General features: G+C 47.2%; 1 protein-coding gene across 5 annotated transcripts in view; it reads right to left on the bottom strand.

Moving 5' to 3' along the window:
• Positions 1 to 25,715, bottom strand: part of BDNF (brain derived neurotrophic factor) — a 37,646-nt gene that overhangs the window by 11,441 nt on the left and 490 nt on the right. The window contains exon 1 of one of the 5 annotated variants that reach the window (XM_064426055.1): positions 25,303 to 25,458. The exons of 1 other annotated variant lie outside the window; for it this stretch is intronic. Coding sequence is in view for 1 of the 4 variants with exons in the window: in XM_064426053.1 (XP_064282123.1) it covers positions 7,167 to 7,169 (3 nt within the window). In the remaining 3 variants the exon portion in view is untranslated. Of the gene's footprint in view, positions 1 to 1,824; positions 1,983 to 7,166; positions 7,470 to 8,003; positions 8,940 to 25,302; positions 25,459 to 25,715 lie in introns of those variants that run through there. 3 more of the 5 variants (XM_064426054.1, XM_064426053.1, XM_064426056.1) reach the window with 3 other exon arrangements.

Genomic DNA, 25,715 nt, shown 5'->3' with positions numbered 1-25,715 from the left:
GCCCAAGGCGGGGTGGCACAAACTCCTGCTATTGCCATATGGCTTTTTGCTTCTTCTTGCATTTCTCAGCTTTTAGCTTCGTGCTTCCAATTTGTGGGCTCAACCGCTACCTAACAAAGAGCAACAAGGAAAACAAAACTAGTGTTAAAATACAAATATTCTCTAAGTTAGATTTGAAATGCAACACAAGTTCCTATCTCATCCAGACCGGAGACTGCTTTTACCCGCAGCAAACTTGCTATGAAATTTGGGAAAGACCTATTCCCATAAAGAAGTACTACTGCACAAGCAGGTATTTACCAGCCCTACAAACACAAAGCAGGCAGCTTTGTAAGTACCAAGGGTCATCTTTAATTTAGATAAAATGGAGAACAGCAAGGTTATGCCTACCTGTAATATGGGTAGCAGCGCCATCACAGCAATAAAAGGAAAAAAGATGACTGAGTTCCAGTCATCTTTATTCCCAATGCACATCCACAGATCCAGCTTTATGTTAAAATACCAATGGCTCAATACAGTCCTTAAAAAAACTACGGGTCGTGTTTTGACGTACGCCTGGTCATGACAAATTACACGATATGCAGAATACCAGCAGTTCCCCTGCAGCCATTTTCTAGTGAGCACAATTTGAATACTAAAAGGTCTGGTGGTGCTTTGCAACTGAAGACTTGCTCCAAAGTGTTTAATTTAAAGTAGACATGTAAGTTATTTATTGTGTTTTCTAGGTCTCACTGCATACCTGTCCTTCCATTAGCTAAAGGCAGGGAAAATGATTTATAGTATTTCCAAGAAAAGAGTCTGTAAGTTTTGTAACAGTTACAGGAATCAGAGCAGGTTAAAAATACACAACCATTTCCACATTGGACAAAATTGATTAAGAAGTAGGTGATATGACTTCATGCTTGAAGTTTATAGACTTCAAGATGTTTCCTATGGGTTTGTCACTCTCAAAGACAGACTTCTTGAAGGCTTAGACTTCTAACTAACTTACTCTTAAACATTATTTCTGTCTTTTTTTAATGGAGCCGTGTGGAATTCACTCATTCTTTTGCCACAACCTTGTTCATTGGTGACATTGCTCCTACTTTTGCAGTTACAATGGCAAAAAGTTTTGCACAGGGGACGGCAGAAATTTATCACCAGTGCAAAATCAAGAGAGACAAAGGACTAAAATGAGTCTTTGAAGGAAGGCAGCTCCATTCCTTGTTTTAAATTCATGCGCCAATCATTAGCCTTTAAGGGGAAAGCTCATTTCCAGACATCTCTTGCTAGTCAAAAAAAACCAGTATGTCTGTGGAAGATGTAAAGAAGCACCTGCTTCTTCTCTTTGCAACTTTTCATTGGCATCCATTTGCCAATGCCATTCTGATGTTGTAAAACCATGTGAAGCATCCTTCTTTGCCTCCCATAAAACAAAAACAATCCTTCACCAGTCTACGATACATAAGCTGATAACAACAACAAATGATATTGACATAAATGGTAATGTTTATATCTGGAAAAGCAAAAAATGCAGAACTTCAGATGTGTTTATTTCTGGTTTTGGTTCAACCCATTATAAAGATAAAGGGTGGTCATGATGTTCAGGACATTCATAGCTCACCACAGTTTCCTGGCACAGGTTCTGGTTAAATCACTCTTGCCAGCTCCAACTTGTTATTGAATTTGCTTCCTCCTCACACTGGCTCTCTCCGTACAAATTCTATCAAACAGCATTTCTCTCAGCATTTACGGCTCAGTCAAACTGGATAATCAACTCAGAAGGAATGTAAATAGCAAGAGATGATCCAAGTCTTAATGGAGGCAGCCAGCAGGCAGAATTACCTAGAAATACTTCAAAACAAGTCCTGTCACTCATCCCAACAGCATCCACGCACTTCTGTGTCGGAAATGGCGGAGCCACAACCAACACAGAAGGAAGCTTCAGGCATGTGCTCTTTATGGTTCCTCAGTACAAGCTTTCATACTCTTGATCTTGCACGCATTCCACCTGTGTGCCCTCTGCTCCCCGTGTGATTGCTCAGCACCCCTGGGCACTCCATGGCTCCTCACCTGTAACAGGGTTCACCTGTCCTGCACAGCTGGAGCCATCGGGGATGAGGCCACAGCCCCACTCCCAATCACCACAAACTCTGTGCCTACAACACTTCTGTGGTACAGTGAGAGCTCTGACTAAGGGGAGAGCTTGGCTTTACTAAGCCAGCCTTTCAATAAAGTTTAGATTTCATTTCTTTTCTTCTCAGTGTACTGAACACTCTACAAGAGCACCATGGCTAGTGTAAAGATGGCTAAACTAAAGCATATAGATACTAGATGTTGCACCAAACTTAAAAAATGAATGGCATAACAGACTAAGGAATCCAGAGATCAGAACCTTTATTTTCTTGATCAAGATGAAACAGCATTTCTCCAGGAGCAGTTTTAAAAAAACCCCAGGGTTTAGATCACATTAGATGAGGCACAATACGCACACAAGATTAAGCTTAACTCACTTTTAAAAGATATATAGTAAAGGATTCTGGGTTGAGTCTTTTACATGCTGAATTAATAAAGAGCACATAACAGCATTTTGCTCAAGGTTTTGCTTAGTTCAATTTTTTCCCAGATTCCTCCTGCATTCATGCAAAGCCTACTTGTAACTCAGTGCACATAGAAAGGTTGAGGCTGATGTGGAACTCCAGTGAGCCAAGAATAGTTTTTCAAACTCTAGTTTGGTATTACAACTCTCACGCACCCTGATAAGGTAAGAAGAGTTCGCAGTTGCCTCCTGACTGGTGGCAAATATCCCTGCATCACAGTTTCTCAGTTTCCCACATGAAAATTCTGTTCCCTCAGAAGTTTTGCCTTAAGCTCTTATCCCAATCCCACTGACAGACTTCAAAGATCTTAAGAAATTTTTAAATCCATCACCTGGAAAGTTATACAGCACATGCAATTAACTAGTGGGTCACATTTTTGGGGCTCTGTGAGATGATGTTATCAGCTCCAGGTTTAGTTGTGTTGGTTTGCTTATTCCAGTAGGCATTTGATAGCTGAAAGCTAGCAATTATAAAAGCCCCAAAACATACTGTGTCTCTGAGAGCCAAACAGAAATAACTGAATATGAGATTAGGAGTTCAGGGGGTAAAAAAGGCTCATTGTTTCCCTCTGTAATCAGGAAACAAATTAAGTAGGGAACACTGCTTTTCTCTCAAATGCAAAGGAAAAAACTGCTATAGCAGGTTGATGTACAAAACAAAAAAACAAGGAGCAGATACTAGTGTATTCCATGTTGTTTGATTTGAGATAGTAATAAATAGTTACATACTCAACTTTGATACTTAACTTTTAAATTGAGAAAATTCTCAATCTAGTGAAACCAATCTAAAGGCTGCTGAGTTCATACATTCGGGGAAATCACTTTTTTCCTATTCCAGCAAATATATACTAAAGGACAGTCCCCAACCAGCAGACTTCAAAGATGGGATAGGGAACAAACCAACCTTCAACTGAACTCAAATCCTTAAATCCTAATTCTACACTGCATATTATCGGTGTAGGCTTTACAAAGGCTATGGAGCCTCGGCAGCAGCTGCACCAAACCCTTATAAATTTGACTTGCAAATACTTCTTTGGGTGCAGTCTAAATTAAATCAGCAAATGCTTTACTGAAAGTGATGTTTCTTTGCTTACCTACTTCAGTTGCACGAGGAAGACTGTATAAAACTTAGCTACCTGCATCACTAGAACAGGATTCACAGGTAATCATCAATTATAGGGCTAAAAAAAGTCTGCACTCATGCACTAAATCTATACTGTGGAGTAAGGACTGGGACTAACTCCTTCTCAAGGTGCAGGCTCCCCTGCCAGAGGCAGCCCGAGCACCCTGTGTGGTTCGTGCATCTCTAGGTGGCAGCAGCTGCTCAGATTTTGAGATACTGTAAGATGCTTATCTCAAATTTAGCAACCAGTATCCTTCCCTCCTCCTAGAATTGCCTTTCCTAACGTGAAATGTGACCCCCTCCCCCATTTCTTCATAATTTATAGTAGTCTGTAGCTGAGTCACAAGGATTTCTGCATTTTCCTAACCAAGTATACAAGAAAAGAAATGAACTGCCAAAGGATTGAGGTAATTTATAGCGTAAAGCATTGAGAGCTTCCAGTCGATCAAAGGACTCAGAGAAACAAATATAAGAACAATCATGCCTTCTGTTCTCTACAAATGCCACGGCCAGAAATAACTGTCCTAATTAACTGGTTTCAGAAAATGACTTCTCTGAAAAATACAATATTCTTACCAAGGAAAGTATACAACTGCTACAGCCTTATGGTAGCTTTCAGCAGGACATGAAAAATCCCTAAATGAAGTTTCCTTTTGCTTCCTCTGGCTGTGCATGGTACTCATCTTTAGACAGCTGTATCTATTGATGGTGCTGAAATGATGCTGTAAGGGGACATTCCAGTATCCCTGGTATCAGTGTTACCAAGAATTGCAATCACATCAGGTCTGTACCATCCCAGCTAACTGGTTATAAAGGCCAGACATTGTACCTGAGATGAGGTTGGCTTTTTTTTTTTGGTAAGACTGTTGTCTGGTCAGTCATGCCCATGGCATTTCCAGTATTCCAGACAGTTTTGTGTCGCTATTGGGTGTAGCAGTTGAACTCTACCAGTCTACAGCTGCCTGACAGTGAGGTCCTGAATGCTGCAAAGGAGGAAAGGCTGAGCCTGACCCTACAGATCACCTAAATTCACACAAAAGACTGTTTGCCCTCTTCCACATGGACAATGCCTGCAAACAGTGTTCACCCCTGGACTGCTCAGCACCTGGAATTGGGAACATCCAAGTTTAAGGTACCATGGCAAAGTTGCCTGTGTGCACTGCATAGCAAAATCTGTTATTTATTCTTTGTACTACAACAGAGTTGGTGAATTCTTGTTGGGTACCTTGGATATGCAAGACTATCTCTGCCTCAAAGAGCCTGCAGCCAAAGATAAGACTGGATAAGGAAACAAAGTAAGATTTGTGAGCTGACAGAGAGGGGCACAGCCTGCCAGCCCCATCCCAACTCATGTCCCAGGCAGTACACACCTGTGCTGCTTCCTAATGGGGTATCACAGCATGCAAGGGCTGCCACAGAGCCTTCCCTGCTGGAACTGAAGACAACAGGTTATTGGTTAACAGTTCACTTCAGCAACACACAAAACCAGCTTAGCTTCAGTGCCCTTAAAAGCTTCCTTTTAAAGGGTCTTTACAACTAAGGATTACCAAGAATGCCAGTGTATGAACTGATCTAAGAAATGATTGAGAGTTTCCCAATTAAGCAGCATTTGAGCTATTTAGGAGAAACCAAGCACTCACAACATATGCTTGAAAACAGGTCAAGACAAGTTGGCAATTAACCCATTGAAAGCACATATCCTTCTCTAGTAGAGCCTCCAACAATTCACACAATGCCTCATGTGAGATTTCTAGCGTAGGCACGGGGCACATTCTTAGAAAAACTTTTCAGCCTTTTATGCAAACCAGGAAGGCAGGTATGAGAAATACCTTTTTTTTTTTTTTAATAGGACCATACTTATTGCACAAGTCACTCAGTGGGGTGACTTGTTTCTCCTCTTCATGCAGTGCTTACCCATAGAAGGGTTGAGAGGGTCTCCTTATTCCAAGTTTCTTGTGACCTGCTTTTTTTAATATGTGCACTCCCTGAGAGGATTATTATCTGAGCAAAATGTGCAGCTTCTGTGTTTTCCTTACAGCAACAGCAGAGTAAGAGTTGCACAAATGCTTCAGCTACTGCAAGGACTTTTTAAGTGCAGCCACTTTCAGCTCAGCACTATCATGCATACAAAGCTTTTAAGCAAAAGCACAGAACCTTATTTTCCCCTGTATTTTTTTCACGTTAACAAGCCTTTAAAAACCTTTGCATCCGTGCACTACATTTTGTAGTATTCCAGCATATTGCAGTACTTCCCGAGCACTACTGTTACAACATAATGCCTTGCTGCTTAACAGCTTGAAGTTACACTTTTTTCAGTTTAGTCTTGCTCTGTCCAAGATAAAAGTCCTTTCCCATCTTCCTCCACCATTATATCTGGATTATTCAGATAAAATGTTCTTCATCTTTCTGACCTGGTTTACCCTGATTTCACAGCCACATAACAACAGGATCTACCCTGCAGTTCCGGAAAGCAGAGAGCACTTGCAGCATGCACAGAAGGCACAAATGGGTTTTCCCAGACAAGGTTCAGTGAAGCTGAACATTAGTGGTAGTACTACAGCAGAAAAGAGATGTTTTAGAGTTGAAACAGAGGTGCTGCTTTGCTCTGAGACCCAGGTGAGGGACGGCACTCATCCCTGCAGAACATCACTGTCTGTCTTCTCGCTTCGCCGGCTCTGTTTACACAGCCAGTGCCCTGGAACTCTGCACGCAGGAAGCCGCAGCATCCCCCAGCAGCTGCTACCTCCTCTCACCCGCCAAACTCCGGGATCCGCAGCGTGCCTGACGCCAAGAGCATCCCCTCTGCTGACGTCCTTCCATCCCACACCGCCTCTGGGCATCACTGGGCTGCAGTTTTCACCTGAGGGCTTGCAGGCAGCACTCAGCTCTGCGAGCAGAGCCTCCGATTTACACTACCCAGCACAAAAGAGCAGGTAATACAACGATGTCCTGCTTACTTAGGACAGCCACTCGTGTTAACAGAGCAGTCCTCGCTTTTGTGACCAAAAAGCCATTAAAACTTGGTGCTCTGAACGTTCTTCCTGCCCACAAGCAGGCGGCTCATTATCCCTTTGCTCGTATCTACAGACAACCAAGGAAATTCATTTCATCTATTTATCACCATGAATTAAAGATTACAGAAATACTGGCTGAAGAAAAATGTATTGCCAGGATAGATTCTTTGCATTCATTAGAACTGTGTTACTAGAAACATAAATAAGTAATGACTTATTGATCTTGCATAACCTCAGAAGAGCAAACTACAATAAACTGAGAGGAAAAGGACAGATCTTAACTGGAATGTACAAACCAAGACACCAACAGCACCTCTTAAAAACAACCAAGCAAAGCAAGCGTGGCCCACAGCTGCGACACCTCATGCTTTTAATCCGAGGGGGGAAAAAAGAATAAATCCGTGGGACAGCACAAGGTTCCCAAAGCACAACCTCTGCCCAACAAATTTACCATTTAACCCCAGGGCTTTTTCCTGGGCGCGGGCGTGTCTGAGCCCCGGTACGAATCCACAGCCGGTGGGTCGAGGCCAGCCGCCGCTCCTTCCCGAGCCCCGGCACCTCCGTGCCGGCTCCCCTCCGTGCGCCGCCCTGCCCTGCCTTCCCTCGCTGCCCTTCCTCTGCACCGGGACGGCAGAGGAGCAGGCGCCCGTGGCACCGGGTCCCGGAGACGGTGCCGGGCATGCTTCACATTCCAGCGACGGTCCAGCTTCAACAAGTGCATCGCGCCCCTCCCTGACGGCGCCCGGCCCGCCCCGCGCCCCGGCTGCTCCGCGCCGCCCGCCCCGCGCCCGGGCCCCGCCGCTGCCGCCCCACAGCCGGGCCCCACGGCCGGGCCCCACCGCCGCGGCTGCCGCCCCACGGCCCCGCTCCGCTGCCCCGGCCCGGCCGGGCCCCGCCGCTCCCCCGGGCCGGCCCCGCCGCCGCGCACGGAGCGAGGAGGCCGGGCCGCCGCCCCGCCGCGCGCCCGCCGCCAGGGGGCGCGCCCCGCCGCCCGCCGGGCCCCGCCGCGCCCCGCGCCCGCCGCCGTCGGGGAAGCGCCGCCGGGCCCCGCGCTCCGCCGGCCCCGCGCCGCCCGCAGCGCGCTCCGGCCGCCGCCGGCCCCGACAGAAGCCCCGCCGGGCACCGGCCGCACCGACAGGTGCGGGAACAAAGGGGCGCGGGCTGCGCCGGCCCTCGCCCGCCCTTCCCGCTCCCCGACGCCTCTCGCCGGCCGGCGCCCGCCCGGCTCCGCGGCCGCCCGCACCCCCTGCGCCCGGCCCCTTAAGTTTCCCGGCGGGGCGCCGCGTACCTTGTCGTCCACACAAAGCCTGTCCGGGTCCCCTCCGGGAAGTCACATCCTCTCCCGGGCGCTCAGTCCCACCGACCGCCTCCCGCCGCCTCGACAACACAGGCGGCGTCTCAAGTGTCTCATCAAAGCTTTATGAGGGGCGGGAGGGCAGCGCGGCCGGATCCCACACTCCGCCGGAGCCTCCCGGCCCAGCCCCGCCGCCTCCTCCTCGCCGAGCGGCTTCGCCCCCGGCCGGCGGCTGCGGCGGCCGTAGGCACCGCGCTGCCCCGCTCCGAGTCTCCGCACCGCCTCCCGCCCCGCCGCCGCCCCCGCCCCGCCCGCCCGGCCCCGCTCCGCTCCGCTCCCCCGGCGCTTCCCGAGCGGGGAGCGGGGCGGGCGCGGGGGGGGTCGGCCCGCCCGCGGCGGGATATTGGTTTACTCCGCCGGGTATTAAGCAAGCCCAATCCATTTAAATATCGCTCCCGCGCTGACCTCTCCGTAGTTCGCCTATTAAGAATGCAATCAAGATAATAACAGGCATTGCTTATTAATGAGCGCCCCAGGTAACGTTACACCGGTGACTTTCTGCAGGCGCCCAGCGGGAGCTCGGTCCCAGCGGTCCCGAGGCGGCTCTGCCCAGCCCGGGACCGGGACCGAGACCGGGACCGGCAGCGGGACCGCCCGTCGCATCAGCGCCCGCCGGCGGAGACGGGGCCGACCGCGGAGCCCGGGGGTGTCGGGGGGAACGCCCGGCTCGGCTCTGCCCGGCCGCCCGCGGGGCGCATCCCGTACCCCACGACCAAAATCTGTTTGGCCACCTCCTCCTCCTCCTCCTGCGCGTGCAGCAAGTACAGTAAATTATTGATAGTGGAAATTGAATGGCGGAGGCAATAATGGTATCCCCTGATTGACTGGCTCCATTTGATCTCGGTAAAGACAGAGAGATGGCACGCTCCGGGCTCCGGGCTGCGGCGAGCGGGAGCGCACGCGTGTGCCGGCGGCAGGAGCGAGCTGTGCGGGAAGGGCTGGCTGCACCCCCTGCCTGGCATGGGCTGTGGCAGCCTCGCCTCTTCCCTTCCCTCTTCCCTCCCATTCAAAATTGGAAACAGCTGATTTCAGAGGAAGCTGGCACAACTCTTTCGTGAATTGGTTAAAACACGTATTTTTCTACACCTCAAAGCCTGACTGCCATCTAATTGCAATTAATGCCAAAGGCCCATTCACTCCACGCACTTGTGAAAATTTATTTATCCTAGGAGAAATGTGTGCAACTCATTGCTGCCCTCAGACAGTCTGATTGCCTGTGTGCTTTTGCTATGAAACACCTGCATTTATCAGTAAAGAAAATAACCCAGGTGTTTGAAATTTGAGTATACCTAAGGCCTTCCATATAAATCAGCTTTTAATATATATTAAAGGAAAGGTTCCTGGTGGTTAATAACCTTTGCAGCTTTAAGAACTTTTTTAAAAATCCTGCTTGAGTACCACATCACCATCCTTCTTGCACTTGGGGGTTTGGTTTCACGTGTTTGAACTAAAAATGTCAGTAAGCGTCAAGACAGTTCTACCTCTTTTTGTCTCAGTGTTTTCCAGTCCAAATCTATCCAATTTACGAGAAAGGAGACATTTTCAAAGCCCTCGCTAACAGCCTGGGCCTGAGGAATCAAGTACAGCCTTTGCTGGCTGATGGATAGTCACTAATCCAGGTAGCTCTTCAGGCCAAGTCCTGCTCTGCTATTTTTATTCAAATTCTGCCATTGGGGTGCATCAACCATTCCTTTCCCCACTCTGATATACCAATATAAGCTTACAACTCACAGAAACAATGCCGGGTGGATGTTCCAGAGGCGGTTCAAAGGCATGATTGTACCTGGGATTTGCTAAGCTAACGTGTGCATTTTATTTTTCTGTTTTAGCCTTCGCTCCACAGTACCATTTAACTTTCCAGGTACGGCTGTGTTAGTGTGGGTACCTGATTTCACCCAGGCAGCGTGTTTCCAGCAGCCTTTTTGCACAGTTACAAAACAGCACAGTTCCAATATTCTGTGTTTATAAGATGGTGCCTGCAAGTATTTGGATGATCTACCAGACAAATTAAACAGCAGCAGGAGAGGCTACTTTAATCAGCTGTAATGTAATACACTGCACACTTGTTATTCCTGGAGGAAAGGCTCTTCTGCTAGGACACTAGACATGCAGATGAGCAACAGCAAATACCATGCTTTGGAAACACTGCTGGCTTTTTCTCAGGAGTGAAGGAGAAGGGATATACTCTGAAAAAATCTGCTTGCAATAAGAATTTTTTTCTTTTAATTTTGGAAAGGAAGCATGTTACAGACAGCCTGACAAGTCCTCACTCTGTGGGAAGCGCTTCAGCTCAGCTCTGCTGAGAACATGAGGACCATTAATTCCATGCAACCATGAAATGCCCGTTTTTCTCTGCTACAAACGTGTTGCCTTTTGCATCGGTGTAGAGATTTTCCTGGGGAAGAGGTGTGGTCAGAGGAGCTGCTCTTTCTTGCTGGTGTAATCAGCCCTTGGAGCGCTATTACCAGCCAGTGCTTGATTACTCGGAAAATGAAAAAGTAGCGTAAATAATTACTTGTTTGGATTTTTAATGCACACGCAAGCTGGGCTCCATATTGTTAAATCAGACCCTGACTTCCAAGAGAATTTTTATGAATGAACCCCTAAAAATTGTGTTCAAGGTATTAGTTTGTGAAGCAACTGCTAGTCCTGGGGACATGGGGACACTGCTCTGGTTGGAGATCCACTCCTTAGTCCATGAATTGCACTATAAATTTGGAGGTTCCCTTTGGGATTTTTGGGGTACATAGGATGCAAAGGCAAGGCATCCCAATGTTTTGTGGGCAGACCCAAAAGGAGTTCTCTCTTACTGTGTCTTCCAGCTATGTTTTCCCCCTGTGGAATGTACAGATGTCACACATAAGAGGCACTGGAAAAGAAAGCCACCCCACAATTGCATGGGGAAGAAAAGGGCAGGCAGACCCTTTTCAGGTGCTTTCAGATAATTCAGCATATCAAGCCTCTTGGTGCTGTCCCAGTATGCCCACTTTAAGCATTCACCTTGGAACCAGGTGTTTTTTCTATTCATGACTAATTAAAATAATTTTTTGCATACACAAATCATACTTCACCGTTTTCCAAACAGCAGCAGGGAAAGAGCATGAGTTGTCAATCAATAAAATGTTGATTTATCCCTGAAGTAATATTGCTTGCAGGAGGGTAAGACCATTGTTTTTGCTGAATTCAATTTAAACTGTAGCATAGGCACTAATGATGCTGTAGATACTATAAAGTAGAAAGCAGGAGCACGCACACCTGGTTTCTGTCTCAGAGGAGGTTATGCATTATAGTGATTGATGTATGAAGTCCAAATTTACTGATAAACTAATTATATGATAAAGTAGTTTGTGGGGCTCTTAAATTCCCCCATTGCAATTGTAGGAGAAGCAATAAAAAAGTCAATATTTGAAAAGAGTAACATTCATAAAAGGTACATAATTAGACAAAAGGCAATGGGTGATTGAGTCTCCCCTCCCCCAGACTGTGTCCTTACACTCCCCATTTTATTCACGTAGTATCTTTGCCTGTTTTTGAATGAGAAAAAGGTCAAGAAGCTGTAATTTGGAATTCTTCTCACTTGGCTGTCAGGAAATATAAACTAATCCTGATTACAAAAAGGACAATGCTATTGATGTACTCGGGTTTTGATGCTACAGGGTTTTTTTCTGTTTAAAATTTTAATTGGCTGAAGTAATTCCTTATATCATTACAAGCATTTTATGTTTGATTGTGTTTACTCATGTTTCCTAGTTACCTTTATTTGCTATTTTTTCACATTAAAGAGATGGAAAATTAATGGAAATAAACTTTTCCAACCCCAGCAATGCTAAGAATTGCAGTGGATCATATACACAAGTTATGTACACAGCCAGGGTTGCAGACATGGTGCATTTGTAGGATGACTGGGCTATGATGCTGCTCTACAATGATTCAGTGGCTGCAGCACACACAAGAGAGCCTCTTGTGCTCCACACCAACACCAGTGCCCTGGAAAAACTTCAGCATCTTTGAGGAGCAAAGCCAAATTCTGCTTAACTTTGATAAATCGCTGTATTTTAGAGGCTTTGACTGAGAGATGGTGAGAGAAAGATGGTGGTGGTCACTTGCCCAACTTTCCCCTTGCGTTCAGGGGTTGGCCAGGCTGTGGGCACAGCCCCTCCCAGCCCTCAGTGTTCTCAGTGCCCTGGGGCTGGTGGCTCAGGGTCTCACAGCCCCAAGATTTATGTTGGTTCAGCCCACAAAGAGTTGCTGCTGTTGTGGTCTGCAAGCAGCTTGCTGGGTGACCAGAATAGACCCTTGCGGTGCCTTAAATAGTGCAGGGTAGCTGCTCTTAATTTCAAGCATAATTTCACCTTCAGTGAACAGCATTTCTTGAGAGGCCTTGCAGCCTCATTTTAGCAGGGCAAGTATTAAGTGAAACAACAAAGATGGGAATACAAACCTAAAAATCTTAGACATGGTTTGTAGGCTGCATGTACACAGGATAAAGCAGGAAAACCTACTCTTAGAATCACAGGCACCGAAACCACAACATTTTTCCAGGAGAAAATCCACTTAATAGCTCAGAATTGTCACCCTGCAGCTACAGCAAAAGTAGCTTTAAAACTCTAACCAACAATTAAAAATAATTGTTTTCTTCTCATGTCTGCTAAAGGTATGCCAGCTTTCCATCACATGGCAGGATCTGTACCCTGAATCTTGTCCCATGCCTTCTAATCAGGGATTTCAGCACAGTTTATGTGCATGAAACCACCTCTCTGACAGAGTTCTGTGGTAGGTGCAGATTAGCCTTTTGCAAACAAGGAAATCCATGTGTCTATCACATGTACATCTATTCAGCTGCTCATGAACATACTTGTTTGGTGAGCACACCGGCTCTGGGTTTGGTCCTTGCCACTGCTCGTGTAGTTGTCTCTACTGGCATGAAGTGTTGTTGAAACAGAATGTGTGATATGTGGCAATTCCCACCTGCAGTGACGTGCACACACACAAAATCCTCCCCATCCAAACCTCTAGGTTTTTCTTTTGGAGTTTTGCATGAACTCCGTGCACTGCTTGGACAGAGGGACTCCTAAACCACACGTGAAGGGCTGGGGTAAGCCAGGAGGACAACTCACCCTTCCTGCTGACCCCTGGTCCCATGGCCAGTGTCCAGCCATGCCAGGCTTGCCCCACACTCCAGGGTGCAGGGCAGCTGTTGAGGATGATGGCACAGAAAAAAAAGGTGAGAACAGGAAAAAAAAAAAGTAAGGAGAGAATGAATCCAACCCCACAGAAACATTAAAAGTTTGGTTTGTCATTTCCTGATGCTTTGACATTCACTAAAGCTGGCAATTCATCTCCTGAGTGTCTCTGCCTTACTGCCGTTTTGGAGGCATTAAACACCCACTACCTGAGCAAAGAGGAAAGTATCTGGGCTGTGCCCAGGAGTATCAGTGTACCAGGTGTCTGGCGTGTGGTGTGAGCCTCCCTCCCTCACCCCTGACCCTCCTGCTGACAGCCCAGCCAGGGCTCCAGCACAGCAGGCAGAAAAGAGGGCATGGAACAACAACAACAATGCAGAGTCTGAGGGAGCAGCAGACAGGGAAGGGAGAATAAAATCCCCTCTTCCCCAAAGAGGTTGTGTGTGATTCCTTGGGATGGTGGAAACCTGAGCCAAGTGGGGAAAGGTTAGATGGCTAGAGATGCACTCCTGTGACGAATCAGGCCATTGGAGCTCTAGGATTAAAGAAGATCAGAAAACTGTAGGTGCACTTGTGGGTGAAAGGTGTTGGGATTGACTCATCTCTCCTTTCCTCTAAGTATTCAGTGGGTTTCAGTTAGATGCAATATAGTGGATTATTTTTAATATTTAAAGGGATTGGATTCCAAGGGCTTTATAAACTTAGCCAGGCAGCTTATCAGAACAGGTTTATGCCTAGCAAACCCTCCTCAGTGCATAACTTTGGAGAGCTTATTTTGAGTGTGTGCTAAAAATAAGCAAGCCCCAAAATCCCAGGTCCAGAGCCCTATGAATGCTCTTTTGCAGCTTATTTCTGTTGAAGCAGCTGAGATCTCCTCTGGCATCGAGCTGGAGCACTGCCTTGGCCAGGTGCAGCAGCTCAGAGATACTGCCCCAGGGTGATGGGCGATAAGGGATCTGCAGCGATGAGGGGAGGGGACGCGGAGGTGGAGCTTGGCACCGGGGCCGGTGGCTGTCCCGGGGTGCCCACCACCCACAGGGTCCCACTCTGCCAGGAGCTGGCAGGAGGGATCCTCCTTGGGTACACAGAAATCCTTGGGAATGCAAAGCATGTGTAAACATTAAATAGTTCTGCTGGCTCTCCTGCCCTTCAGGACTTTCATATTAACATATTTTATGCTGCACTTAGATGGTTGTCTTCATCTTCCCGAAGGGGTTAAGGTACTTTGGCTCCATCCCTTTTCAAAGCAGAGCCACATTGATGCTTTAAGCAAGCTGATATGTTTAAAGATGAATTCAGGATATTTTTTTCTTTAAATAGCATATTGAGCTGTTTCACCTAAGAAACAAAACTTAAAGGGTTCAAAACATTTTCTGTGTTAACCACCTAAAGCATTAAAGAGAGAAGCATCTGTGAAAGAGTAGATATTTTTGTTAATTGCAAACTAAAGTTACCAGTGCAGCAATAGACATTAAAAAGACTCCTCAAAATGAAACTTAGACTCCATTAGGTTCTCCTCCTCCAGTCACTGTGACTTGTGGCTGGAGAAACAAGTACTGGGTTAGTCAGATTAAAGCAAAAGTTCCCCTTGACTGAAACATTTCTTTTGCATGGTGTAATTTCTGTGCATTGAATACTTGGGATTGTTAGTCCTTTGGTAATTTAAAGGCTGGAAGCATGTTGTGTGTAACTAACTACATTCCACTCTGGAGATCAGTGTGTCTGCCCAGGAGTTTCCATTTGTCCAAGTGAAAGGAATGGTCTGCTCATCCATGGCAGAAGGGTGGTGCTCCCACTCCTCAGGACCTGCTAATACACAAAAAATACAGCAAAGAAGGGGCAATCCTCACTTCCTCTGTCCTCCCACTGCAACAGCCAGCTCCAAGGAGCAGGAATTGCACAGGGGCTGTTACTAACTCTGCACTGGCCAGATGAAATTATTTCATTGACTTGCATGCCAGAATTGCTTTAAGTAGAGCCAGTGCAGCTGGGTTTTTGGTACTACGATTAAAACACGATTTTCCTCCTCACTAGCCCGGCATGAGGGTAGTTGGATGCATAGCTGGCTCTCCCCCTACAGCAGGTGATGTGCTCAGACTATCATTTACAGCTGCAGAGAGAGGGGAACAAAACACAGGGTGGATGTATGACTGCTCGGGAATTCAGAAATCCTGAAATATCGATCCACAGAATCAATACAAATTTTAAGCTATTTTAAAATAACTTTCCTCACGTTCCCACAATTTCTCAAATGGGAAAACATATTGATTTCTCTGCCCCAGCCTGCACAAGGTCAGGGTGGCTTTTGAGGGTTAAGGGGTGGTTGGGGTGGGCACGTCCAGCAGCAGAGACATAGCCACCACCACAAACCTCATTTGAACATAATTTTAAGCAATCCTGCATTCTGATGCTTCAAGCCCCTGTATTTTTAGTGTTGGATATGACTCAAAGCCTAGCTTTGGCAAGGCATTTAGTGGGGCCTTGGTGGTTCAGGACTTGTGCCATTAGAGTATAAACTCATAAACAACATAATATACATTTATTTTCTGGACAATGTTTATTTTTCATGTAGTTTATACATCTGAAACATAAATGCTTACAAGGGAGTGTGTTAAACACCTCTTTGTGTTTCATTAGCTGGCTGTTTAATCTGCTATAATTTATTGCAAATTGCAGTTGTACTATATGGCCTCATGGTGCCTTTACTTATTTGAACATAAACACCACTGAAGTCAGCAGGAATGCAAAGTTTTTAAATCAGAAGGGAGTCAAATGCTAGGTTTTCAGCAAGGACTTTGCACCAAGGCATTAAACCCCTTATTTCAGACTTTTGTTATGTTTCTGTTTGATGCTTTACCCCGCTATGTGCTCCAAGCAGAATCATTTTCCCTTACAGGCATGTACAGCTCCTTCCCCTTTGGTTTCTTAATTTGGGTTAGATCCCGTAATATGAAAAATATACTCAGATATTGCACCTAGAGCACATTGATGAGACCTAAAGAGCTCTTCTGTGAAGGGAATTAAGATCAAAAAGAATGTGGAATTTAAATATTCAACATTTCTTCTTGGATATGAAACAGAAAAATTGTTTTGATGCAAAAGTTCTTGTGACAGAATACGTTACTTAGACTCTGAGACCATATTAGGATAAAATGGCTTTTTTATATAGGAATCGCACTCCTTCATATGGAAATTATGACATTTTGTCTATTGCCTCTTACTACAAATGTTTAAAGGATCTGTTAAAAATATTCTTTTAAGAAGTTGTATCAAGATAAAATAAAGTAAATAAGAGCCAGTACAATTTTCAGGCTTATTTCTGATTAGTTTCTTGATTTAGACCCCGTTAGCTGCCAGAAAATTGCACCAACTCCCAGAGCTGGGGAAGCATGTAAGCGACACCCCAGTTCACTTTGCAGTTGGGGCTTGCTGTGCTTTTGTCAGACCCTCACCCTGGCAGAAAAGGAGCGCTGTGTTAATTCCAGGGACTGATGGCTTACAGAGACTCAGGCAAAGGGCTCAGCCTGAGTGCTGACACAAATGAAAGACAAGCAGATGAAATACACATTCTCACGGTCTGACAAACTGGTACTAGACCTTCATCTACATTTAGCCGATCGATTTCCAACGAACCATTCATCTTTACTAACACCCCGTGAAAAGCATGGACTGGGAAGGCAGTGGACAGCTGCCCCCACCAGGGCTTCAGGTACAAGGGGCAGGACACTTGCAGATGGCTGAGGGATTGCCAGATTGCTGTTGGGAAGGCAAAGGCAAAGGGAAGAGCCTTCACCCTGTGCTCTTCCTCACTAGGCAAGTCTCACTGCTACATCCTTTCCATCCAAGCACTGCTCCCCAGGGTGGGAGGGCTCCAGCCAGGCCTCCAGCACTCTCCATCACTTGTGCTTGCCCTTCCCAACCTCCTCTCTGGCAGAGCCCCACGGGGGTCCCAGGAGCCCTGCAGGGCCATGAGAGCCCCAGGCAGCTGCCACACCAGGGCTGTGGAGGTCCAGGAGCTGAGTCAGCACGCTGCTTTGGCCCCACCCTGTTGCTCTTGGACAGGCTGATGCTCCCAAAGAAAATAATTTGCAAAGGTCCATCATCTTTGGCTTTTCTCCTGGCCTGAAGTGCCTCACATCAGTCTGAATTTCTTCCCTGTTTCTCCCTACAGAAAATGAATAGGAAATTCTGGCCGTTCCAAATGAACTTTCTAGGTTTGTCTTTTTAAGGACTTAGCCTTCTTGTCAAATGTTTTGGCTTCCTTAGAATTTGGGAGCCAGCAGAATTTTCTTAAGGGACTGCTGCAGAAATACTTTGATGGGAAAGTAGATGACAAAAATAACTATTAGGTGCCAAAGGCATTGGACTGGGAATTAAAAGCTCTTCTGAAGTCTGAGAGATTTGTGTCTTTAAAAGAGCTCAAAAAAGAGGTGAGAAAAGCAGCGGGTATGCAGGGCTGTGACCATGGCTGGACAGCTGCCTGAGTCCAGGTGAAGGATTTGGGAGAGGAAAACAACAGATGGTGGGCAGGAAGGGCCTGAGAATCAGATCTGCCTAGGGAATACCCCTGGATAGAGTGACTGGGGCAGGAGCAAGAAAGAAAAGAGGTGAATCTATCATTAAACTTTATCTCCTGGTACCACCAACACCTTCATGAAACCCTTTGGCACAACAATTAAACCCCTCAAAAACCAAAACTAGGGAAAAATCCTAGGGTTGAGTACTTGTTCCCTCAGAAGAGGATGAGAACAAAACCTGTGACAGAGGTTATAAACAGTGATCAATGATGAGTGTGCTGCAAGCACTTAAAATATCTTAGTAAATAAAACAAATTTAGGATACCAAAAGAGATTCATGTGGAAAATACTGTAAGATTCACTCTTTCTGTGGATGACCAATAGATGCAGTAGGTTTTTTTCCTCTCTGACGCAATACATTTTCAGCAATATAATAAAGGGTATCACACTTCAGGCTACAGCAAGAGATTGGTACAGTAGCAAAAGACATTTGAGATGTATCATCATCCACTGGAAAATTTCAAACCTAGAATTTAGCCTCATTTAAAAACTGCTAAGTCTTTTTGTTTTCCTGGTCAACACTATATTATCAGCTCTCTGCTCACAAAATTCAGCCAAATATTCTCTCAGATGGTTTTACAGACTTTTGTCAGGTGTGAGTGAACGTGTATCTTACAGAGAAAACCAACACATGAGCAGCTCCAGCCTCTTGACCTCTGCTCGTGTCTCTTGCTTCATCCCATTCTCAGTAGAGTTGGTTGGGTTTCAGAAGGTATTTGCTGTCAGAAAACAGCTGCCTTTTTTTTTTCTTTCCTTTGGTAGCCACCTGTTTACCTGAAATCCATTAAATCCGTTGTCTTTTCATTATATCCTTTGGGTTTGAATATTCAATATTATTTATCATTTGGGTCTGAATATTTTATCAAATGTCATTACCAGATTATTGATGATAGCTTTAAACAGCTAAATACTGAAAGCCTCTTTGAATACTCTATTAAACAATATAGAACTCAGTTTGTGTTGAAAATACTGGAAAAAAATTAATTTTGAAATGTCAAATATTTTCCCACCTCTGTCTGCCTTGACAATGCGTGGCCTTTTCTGATTCCTGAGAGGAAATCTGAATGGGAGCTAAGTGACAGATGCAGAACTGCTTGTGGGCCACCATACAACCTCCTCCTCCTGCTGCTGTTTCAAAGGGTGAAACACGTAAAGCAATAAAGAAACCTGAATGCAGGAGCAGGGCTGACGTCAATATTTTGATATTTCCATAGCTGTACAGGTTTCGTGGCTCTAATATTAGAATAATGCACTGCAAGAGGTGGTATGTTAAGCTATATTGTTGTGCCTTGTCTTAGACTTGAGCAGTAACCATCTAAACAGCCTCCATCATTCTCTTTCCCTTCTCAAATGTTTCTTTAAAACATATCCTTCAGATAAAGGATGGTTAGCCCCGTGGTTGGGTTCTGCTCTGTTTTAAATTGATGGCATGTTTCTCCTTGCTCAGTGCTCCGAGGGGAGCTTGGTACCATCTCTGTGCAGCTGCTGAACCAAGGGAGCTGGAGGGGCTGGGAGGATCTGCCACCCAGCACACACTGTGCAGGAACTTGGCTTTTCTGAGGGCTGTCAAAGGAACCAGCCTGCCTGCTCTTCCCTCCTGTTTGCCTCTGAGGAGCACAAACACACACACAGGAAGGGAGCTCCCTTTCACAGACACTGCCTGTGTGCCAGTTCTACTCCTGCCAAGCACATGAGAGAAAAGTTTATCCTGAAGCCTTCCCACTGCCAGGGCCCCTTCCACCTCAGCTTGCCTCACCCTTTTTTTTTTTTTAACTGCTTCAATTTGCAGCTTACCATTTGTTATAATAATGGAGTCTAGTGAGAAGCTTGTGGCCCCATAAACTTTGGACATAATTTTAACTGTGTCAGCTTTAAAAAGTCAGTATCTGCCTCATCAAAGGGCAATCATGTCCAATGTGGGTGTCTCTGTCAATTGTGTTCTGAACTGCAGCAATAATCCAACCAAACCATGCAAAGATCTTTTCTACACCCACATTTCTTAATTATCATCATGAGACTGAGGTAGCTGAGACCAGATCTATAATGTTTTCTGGATGTCAAAATGCCCACACACCTTCTGTAATCCTTGTGCTACCAGCCCCCTTTCATATTGCTTTTAGCTGGTCCATCTAATTATCTACTACCATAACTTTTTACTGCATTATTCCCAAATCCCACAAAGGCTCTGTTTAACAAAAAAGAAACAACTGGCCTGATGAGACCTCCTTAACTGAACAATCCTATTAACATTTTAGTGGATGATAAACCCCTCTTCACCCCTTTCAGAAGTGAACCATTTTTCTTGCAGTCAGGGAAGACCTAGGGCCTTAAACGTCTCTGCATCCATTGCATCCATAAACAATGCAATTTCTTGGGAGCTTTGGGGTCTACTGTCCATTTGGAGAATAAATAACTTTGTTATTTTCACATGTGCTATAGTCAATAAGGATCTGGAATGAGAAAGTAGCGAAAATGTTGTGACTTAATGAACACGTTGCAAAATCATTCTTGCCAAATGTCAAAATAAATTGGAGGCCAGAGTGCATGGTTTATGCTTGTTAAATTGGGGGTTTGTGCGCTATTTTGGGAAGGAAAAAGAATTAAAAAAGACAGACCACACCATGAAAAGGCAGGGGGAAGAGAAAGTGGCCACTCATGGTAAGAGCTTGGTCCACTACAGCCCCAGCAGCAGTGCTCCCCACAAGAGATAACACAGCAGCCTGTGGCTGTGGGGAGACCCCTCACTGAGAGCAGAACTGGCTCTGGGGCACTGCCCTGGCCCCGAAGCTCTGCCCCAGCCCAGGGAGGGCAGGGGCCAGGCCCCACAGCCCAGCTGGGGCCACAGCCCTGCCCTTCTGGCAGCACCAGGCTGGGCCAGGGTGAGGATGCATCACACCCATCTGCCATTTCTGAGACTTTTCCCATCAGGGAACTGTGAATTGCCATGAAGTTCAAATGACAACAGGAATAAACGTGACTGGAACCGGATGTGTTTCTGCTGGAGACTCCTGTGCCACGTCTGACCATTGCCACAGCTATCCCACTGATGCCACTTCTGGCACAGACGTGCTGAGAAGAGCAGGTTTTGCCAATATTGCAGAGAGTTTTCTGTTTGTCCAAGCAATGAGCAGCTTGGAAGGTCTAAGTTTAGAAATACCTACACAGCTGAGGACCTGATCCTTCGAACACCAAAGCGTGTCACAGCTATTTTCCCTTTGAGATTGCCTCAGGAAAAGACCAATTAGGATTACATGATAAGTAAAATTATTCCCATACTTACATGGTTGGGAAAATAGGTCTCTCCAACTGCATATTCAAAAGGACATCAAAGCAACATTGTTCTTTTGCAGTTAGATTTTGACTTATTTATGTTTTTCCCCATTATGTGCCTGTTCCAGCAGCATCAAGAGGCCACAGGCATGTGCTTCTTACTTCCCCTCTACATCTAGTAATGGGAGTGCCATGAAAGTGCCTCTATTTCTGGCTGCCTGCATGAAAATGTGTGGATACATATATGTGGCTTTCACTTATTTTACTTCACGACACAAGGAGGGAGGGAAAATCTTTTTCATACACCTACATCTATCACAAAGCAACTAAGAATAGAAGCAATATTGAGACAGATGGAAATGTTAATGGTGACAGCTCACAAGCAAGAATCACACATTTGTGAAATAATGAAATGGGTGGGCAGTTGTTATATGAACTCCATGTCAGTCGGCATGGTTTCCTGGCTATAATTTTGCAGAAGTATGTCTCAGAGATATTTTCAGTTCATGGGAGAAGCCTGTGCCCTGCCCTACACCTTGCTGCTGGCACGTGGGTGTAGGAATTCACCAAAGGTGGCGAGCAGCTTGCCAGTGACCCTGCTCATCACGTGCCCTGGGGGCTGCAGGATGTCCCCTGACATTTCCCTGCCAGGGCACTTCACTACTCCTAACAATGTGGTGGGAGAGATGCAGAAAGGAAGTGTAAAAATATTTGGAAAACCAAACATGAGAGAAACATGGGATACCCACACTTGTTCCAAAATCTCACTTCCAGGCATACAAGTATTAGCTTTTCTTTGACATTTCATCTGCCCATATTCTGGGGCCCTTGTTAGTAGCTGGACTTGCTGACCACAAGAGAAAATGAGCATTACAAAACCAGCCCTGCATTTCTCCACTCTTCCTTTCTAGTTCTTCATGCCCCAAAAGCCATCAAATCCATTTTAAGGACCACTTTGACAAGCCTGCTTTTGCTAGCCCCAGTTTCTTAGCCCCAATCTAATGTTAGCTCAAAGGGGAGGGAGCTGTGAAAGTGTCTTTTCAGACATATTTTACCTTGCACTACCTGTCTCATTCCCAAGGTCTGGGGAATCTACTGATTTTCAACAACTTTGATAGGTACTGTTCTTGCAGATGCTGTTTACTGCACTTGACGTTACTATTTTTTGCCAGAGGAATGAACTAGTTCTCCTGAAATCTTATGGATGCTCTCTTTGTTTGCGTATCTGATTAAAAAAATTCTAGCAGCTACATCTTCAAGTGCTTAGTGGTGATTTACTACAATGATTCATGGTAAGACTTACAGCTCCGAGGAAATCTGTCCCTCAGGATTTATCCACCTTTCCAGAATTTCTCATGGCAGGGCAACCATATGCCGCTGTATTTAGGAAGCAACTTATGGTTACTGAATGGCAGCCAGTCTTCATTTTCTTAGTTCATTTCTAAGAGCTCAACAGCATTAATGTGATAAAGAAAAAAAAAAAAAAAAAAGGACTTTCTGTACAAAGCCAAATGTATGCATCCAGCCACCTCGGATTAATGAAATGCTAGACATTAATCCACTGGCATACATGCCTGTGAATGCTGGCCACTAAAAATAAATAGTGAGAAATATCAGACCGTTTGAAACAGGAAATTGTTGAGCAATCCTGAAAATCAAAAGGTTATCCAAATGGTGAGGTGCTGAGAATGGCAAACTCGCATAGAGACAACGCCTGTGTCAAACACCATATATTATAAAAACCATCCCGTGCTGGGCACAGACACCTGACAGACACCAAACCACTCAAGACAACACTCATGGTACCAGGTAAAAGAAAACCTTAAAAAAAGAGGCAAAAAAGACTGCCACACCAAAACTTTGGATGATGAAGACATAGTCCAAGGACATTGGCCATTTTACAGTACCATAACTGTAAGAGATGAAAGGTGGTGATGAACCACCACCAAAGCAGTGACAGCTCCTGGAGAAACAGGAGATACTAAAAATCAATAAAGCTACTTGCAGATTAAGGTATGAGTCACCACAATGGGACCAAAAACGGCCCGTGTCATTTGTTAGCAGCCGTCCATCCCATGCGTCTCTGCAGAGAGTGATTAGAATTCCGGAGAAACATGGCAACAGAGGCAGAAAGGGAAATGCTGGAGTTTTTTAAGAGCTGGCAAGAAAGTAATGGGTGCAAATTTAAAATACAGGAAGATACACAAAATTATGCATGGAGTGGAAAATTCATATAAGTAGAAGCTCCTTGACAACCTCCTAGATAACAGAAAAATTTATTTTGGGAAGTGGGTAGATTTTTAGTAGGGCTCATCAACCTCTAGTTCAGAGTGTATGTATTGAAATATTAGCTCTACCACGTTACTTCTTCCTTAGTGAAAAAAGGTCAGAGGACGTTTCATTATGAATTTAATGAGACCAATACTGCAAATTATGAGTGTCTGAGTGTCACCCAGCCTCCTGAGGAGGGATGCTGCTGAGACCTGGCTCTTCTCTGGCTCCTCTCTCCTCGCCTTAAGAACTGCCTCCTATGCCACCCTGACAGGTATCCCCAGCAAGTTCTCCAGGTGGAAATGGAAAAATCCACGGAGGGATGCTGCCCGCTCCCTCCTCCGGCCGGCCTGGGGGGTGGAGGGGGACGGCGCAAAGCCAAGGCCGCCGGCAGCGCATCCCCGGGGCGGGGAGAGCGGCCGCTCCCCGGTGCCGCTCGGACCCGGAGCAGGCACGGCCGCAGCCGAGGCGGCAGATGACCGACTTCGGAGCGAGCCCCTCCGGAGCCGTCCTGCGCCGCCTCCATTTTGCCCGCGCCGAGTCCGGCGCGGCTCCGGTGCCGTCCGGGGGCCGCCGCCGAGGAGCCGCGCCCGGCCCGCGGGGGCGGCACTCCCGGGCCCCATCCCCGCGGCAGCGCGCCGCGTTTCCGCAGGACGGAGCCTCCGGGGAGGGAGGCGGTCGCCGTGGCAACCGCGGCGGGGCGGGGGGAGCCGGGGGACGCCGGCGGGGGCGGCCCGGCCCGGCCCGGTGCCCTGCGCGGCGTCTCCGCCCCGCTGCGCGCCGGGGAGCCGCCCCCTCCCCGCCTGCCTCCTTCCCTGCCTGCCGGGGGCTTCCCTGCCCGGCGGCGCTACGTGCGAGCCGAGCGGGAGGGAGCCCGGCGGGAGGCGGGGGGGCCCCGGGACCCGCCCTCGCCGCCTCCCGGCGGGCCCGGCTCCGCAGCGGGGCCGGCTCCGGGGCGCTGCCGCAGGGAGCGCCGGGGGCCCGGCCGGCCGCCCCTCGGGTCCGGAGCGGGGGGCTCCCCGCGGCCGGGATTCCCCGGGCGGAGCGGCGCGCTGGGTGTGCTCCGGGCGGGCTCTCCTGGCAGGCAGGAGCGCGGGGGAGGGGGCGATGCACAGCCTCCGTGCGGAGCCGGAGACCCCCTGAGCCTCTGTCTACCTGCGAGCGCCGCTGCTGCCGCCGCTGCTCCGCCAAACTGCTGACTTTCCAGAGCTTATTTTTAGCCCGGAGACTAAATATTATTAGCTACATTTCTACGTAGGAAGAATCGGAAGCGCGGGGAGGGGTGGGGGGAGGCACTAGAGATAGGGAGGGAGATGAGCAGAAAGCTTATCCGAATGATCTCCAGTTGGGGGGGCTGCGTTTGGGTTTCAGCCTTGCCAAACGCGCGCACACACACACGCACACACACCATTAATTATAGCAAAATAGATGCGGATATTGGATCATCGGCAATACATGCACGGCTCTCCCTTTGAGCCGTAGGTTGCGTATACGGAGGGGTCAGCTAATCTCCGTGTAGGTAAAGATCAGCTGCGTCCCTTTATCTGTGAAAGATCGCTCCTGCACAGTGCCAGCTAGAGCTCAGCTGCATCTCTTTAGCTATGCAAAATCAACTTGCATCCTTTAGCCAGGGGGAAAAAAAAATAAAAAAAAATCCGTCGCATCTGCTTCTCTTGGTAAAGATCAGTTGCATCTCTGCCCAAAGCATGCACACACACATAGACGAGATTCCCAGGTTAAATCAGGCACAACTTAAGTTAACTCGTAGTTAAATCTCATCCAGCTTTTCATTCCTTCCTTCTCTAGCTCTCACACACATCAAGCAGCCAGCAAGGTAACAAAACTAGGCGAAGAGCAGGCACCCATCCCCGCAGCACAGAGAGGGAGAGGCAGGAGCCAGAGGGGCCGCCGGGGGTGTCCCCCTGTGCTTACCTTGGTTACAGCTAACACCACGAGCAGTGGCTAGATCGCGGAGATAAATACTGGCATTTCCCAAAGTTGACACCGTCAAACCAACCCCCGGAGCTTGCAAGACTCTTTTTTTTTTTTTTTTTCTTTCTTTTTTTTTTTTTTTTTTTTTTTCTATCCCTCCTCTCTTGCTCCTATTCCAGTCCGCACCGCTAGGAATTCAACTTAGCCCAGCTCCAGCGGGGCGAGAGGGCGGCGGGCGGGGAGGGGAGGGGAAGGGAAGGACCGGGGCTTGGCGGGGGAGGGAAGCCGGCTCCCCGCGCCCGCCGGGTCGCGGAGCACTGCGGAGCGGTGCGGGGCCGCCTCCGCCGCCGCTGTCCAGGGTGCTGCCGCCGCCTCCCCGCTCCGCTCCGCTCCGCTCCGCCGCGGCCCCCCGC

Source organism: Passer domesticus, chromosome 6 (genome assembly GCF_036417665.1).
Source record: "Passer domesticus isolate bPasDom1 chromosome 6, bPasDom1.hap1, whole genome shotgun sequence".
In the NCBI taxonomy this organism is placed as follows: domain Eukaryota; kingdom Metazoa; phylum Chordata; class Aves; order Passeriformes; family Passeridae; genus Passer; species Passer domesticus.
Note: the sequence above shows the minus strand (reverse complement) of the source record. Positions and strands in the feature narration are given on the sequence as shown.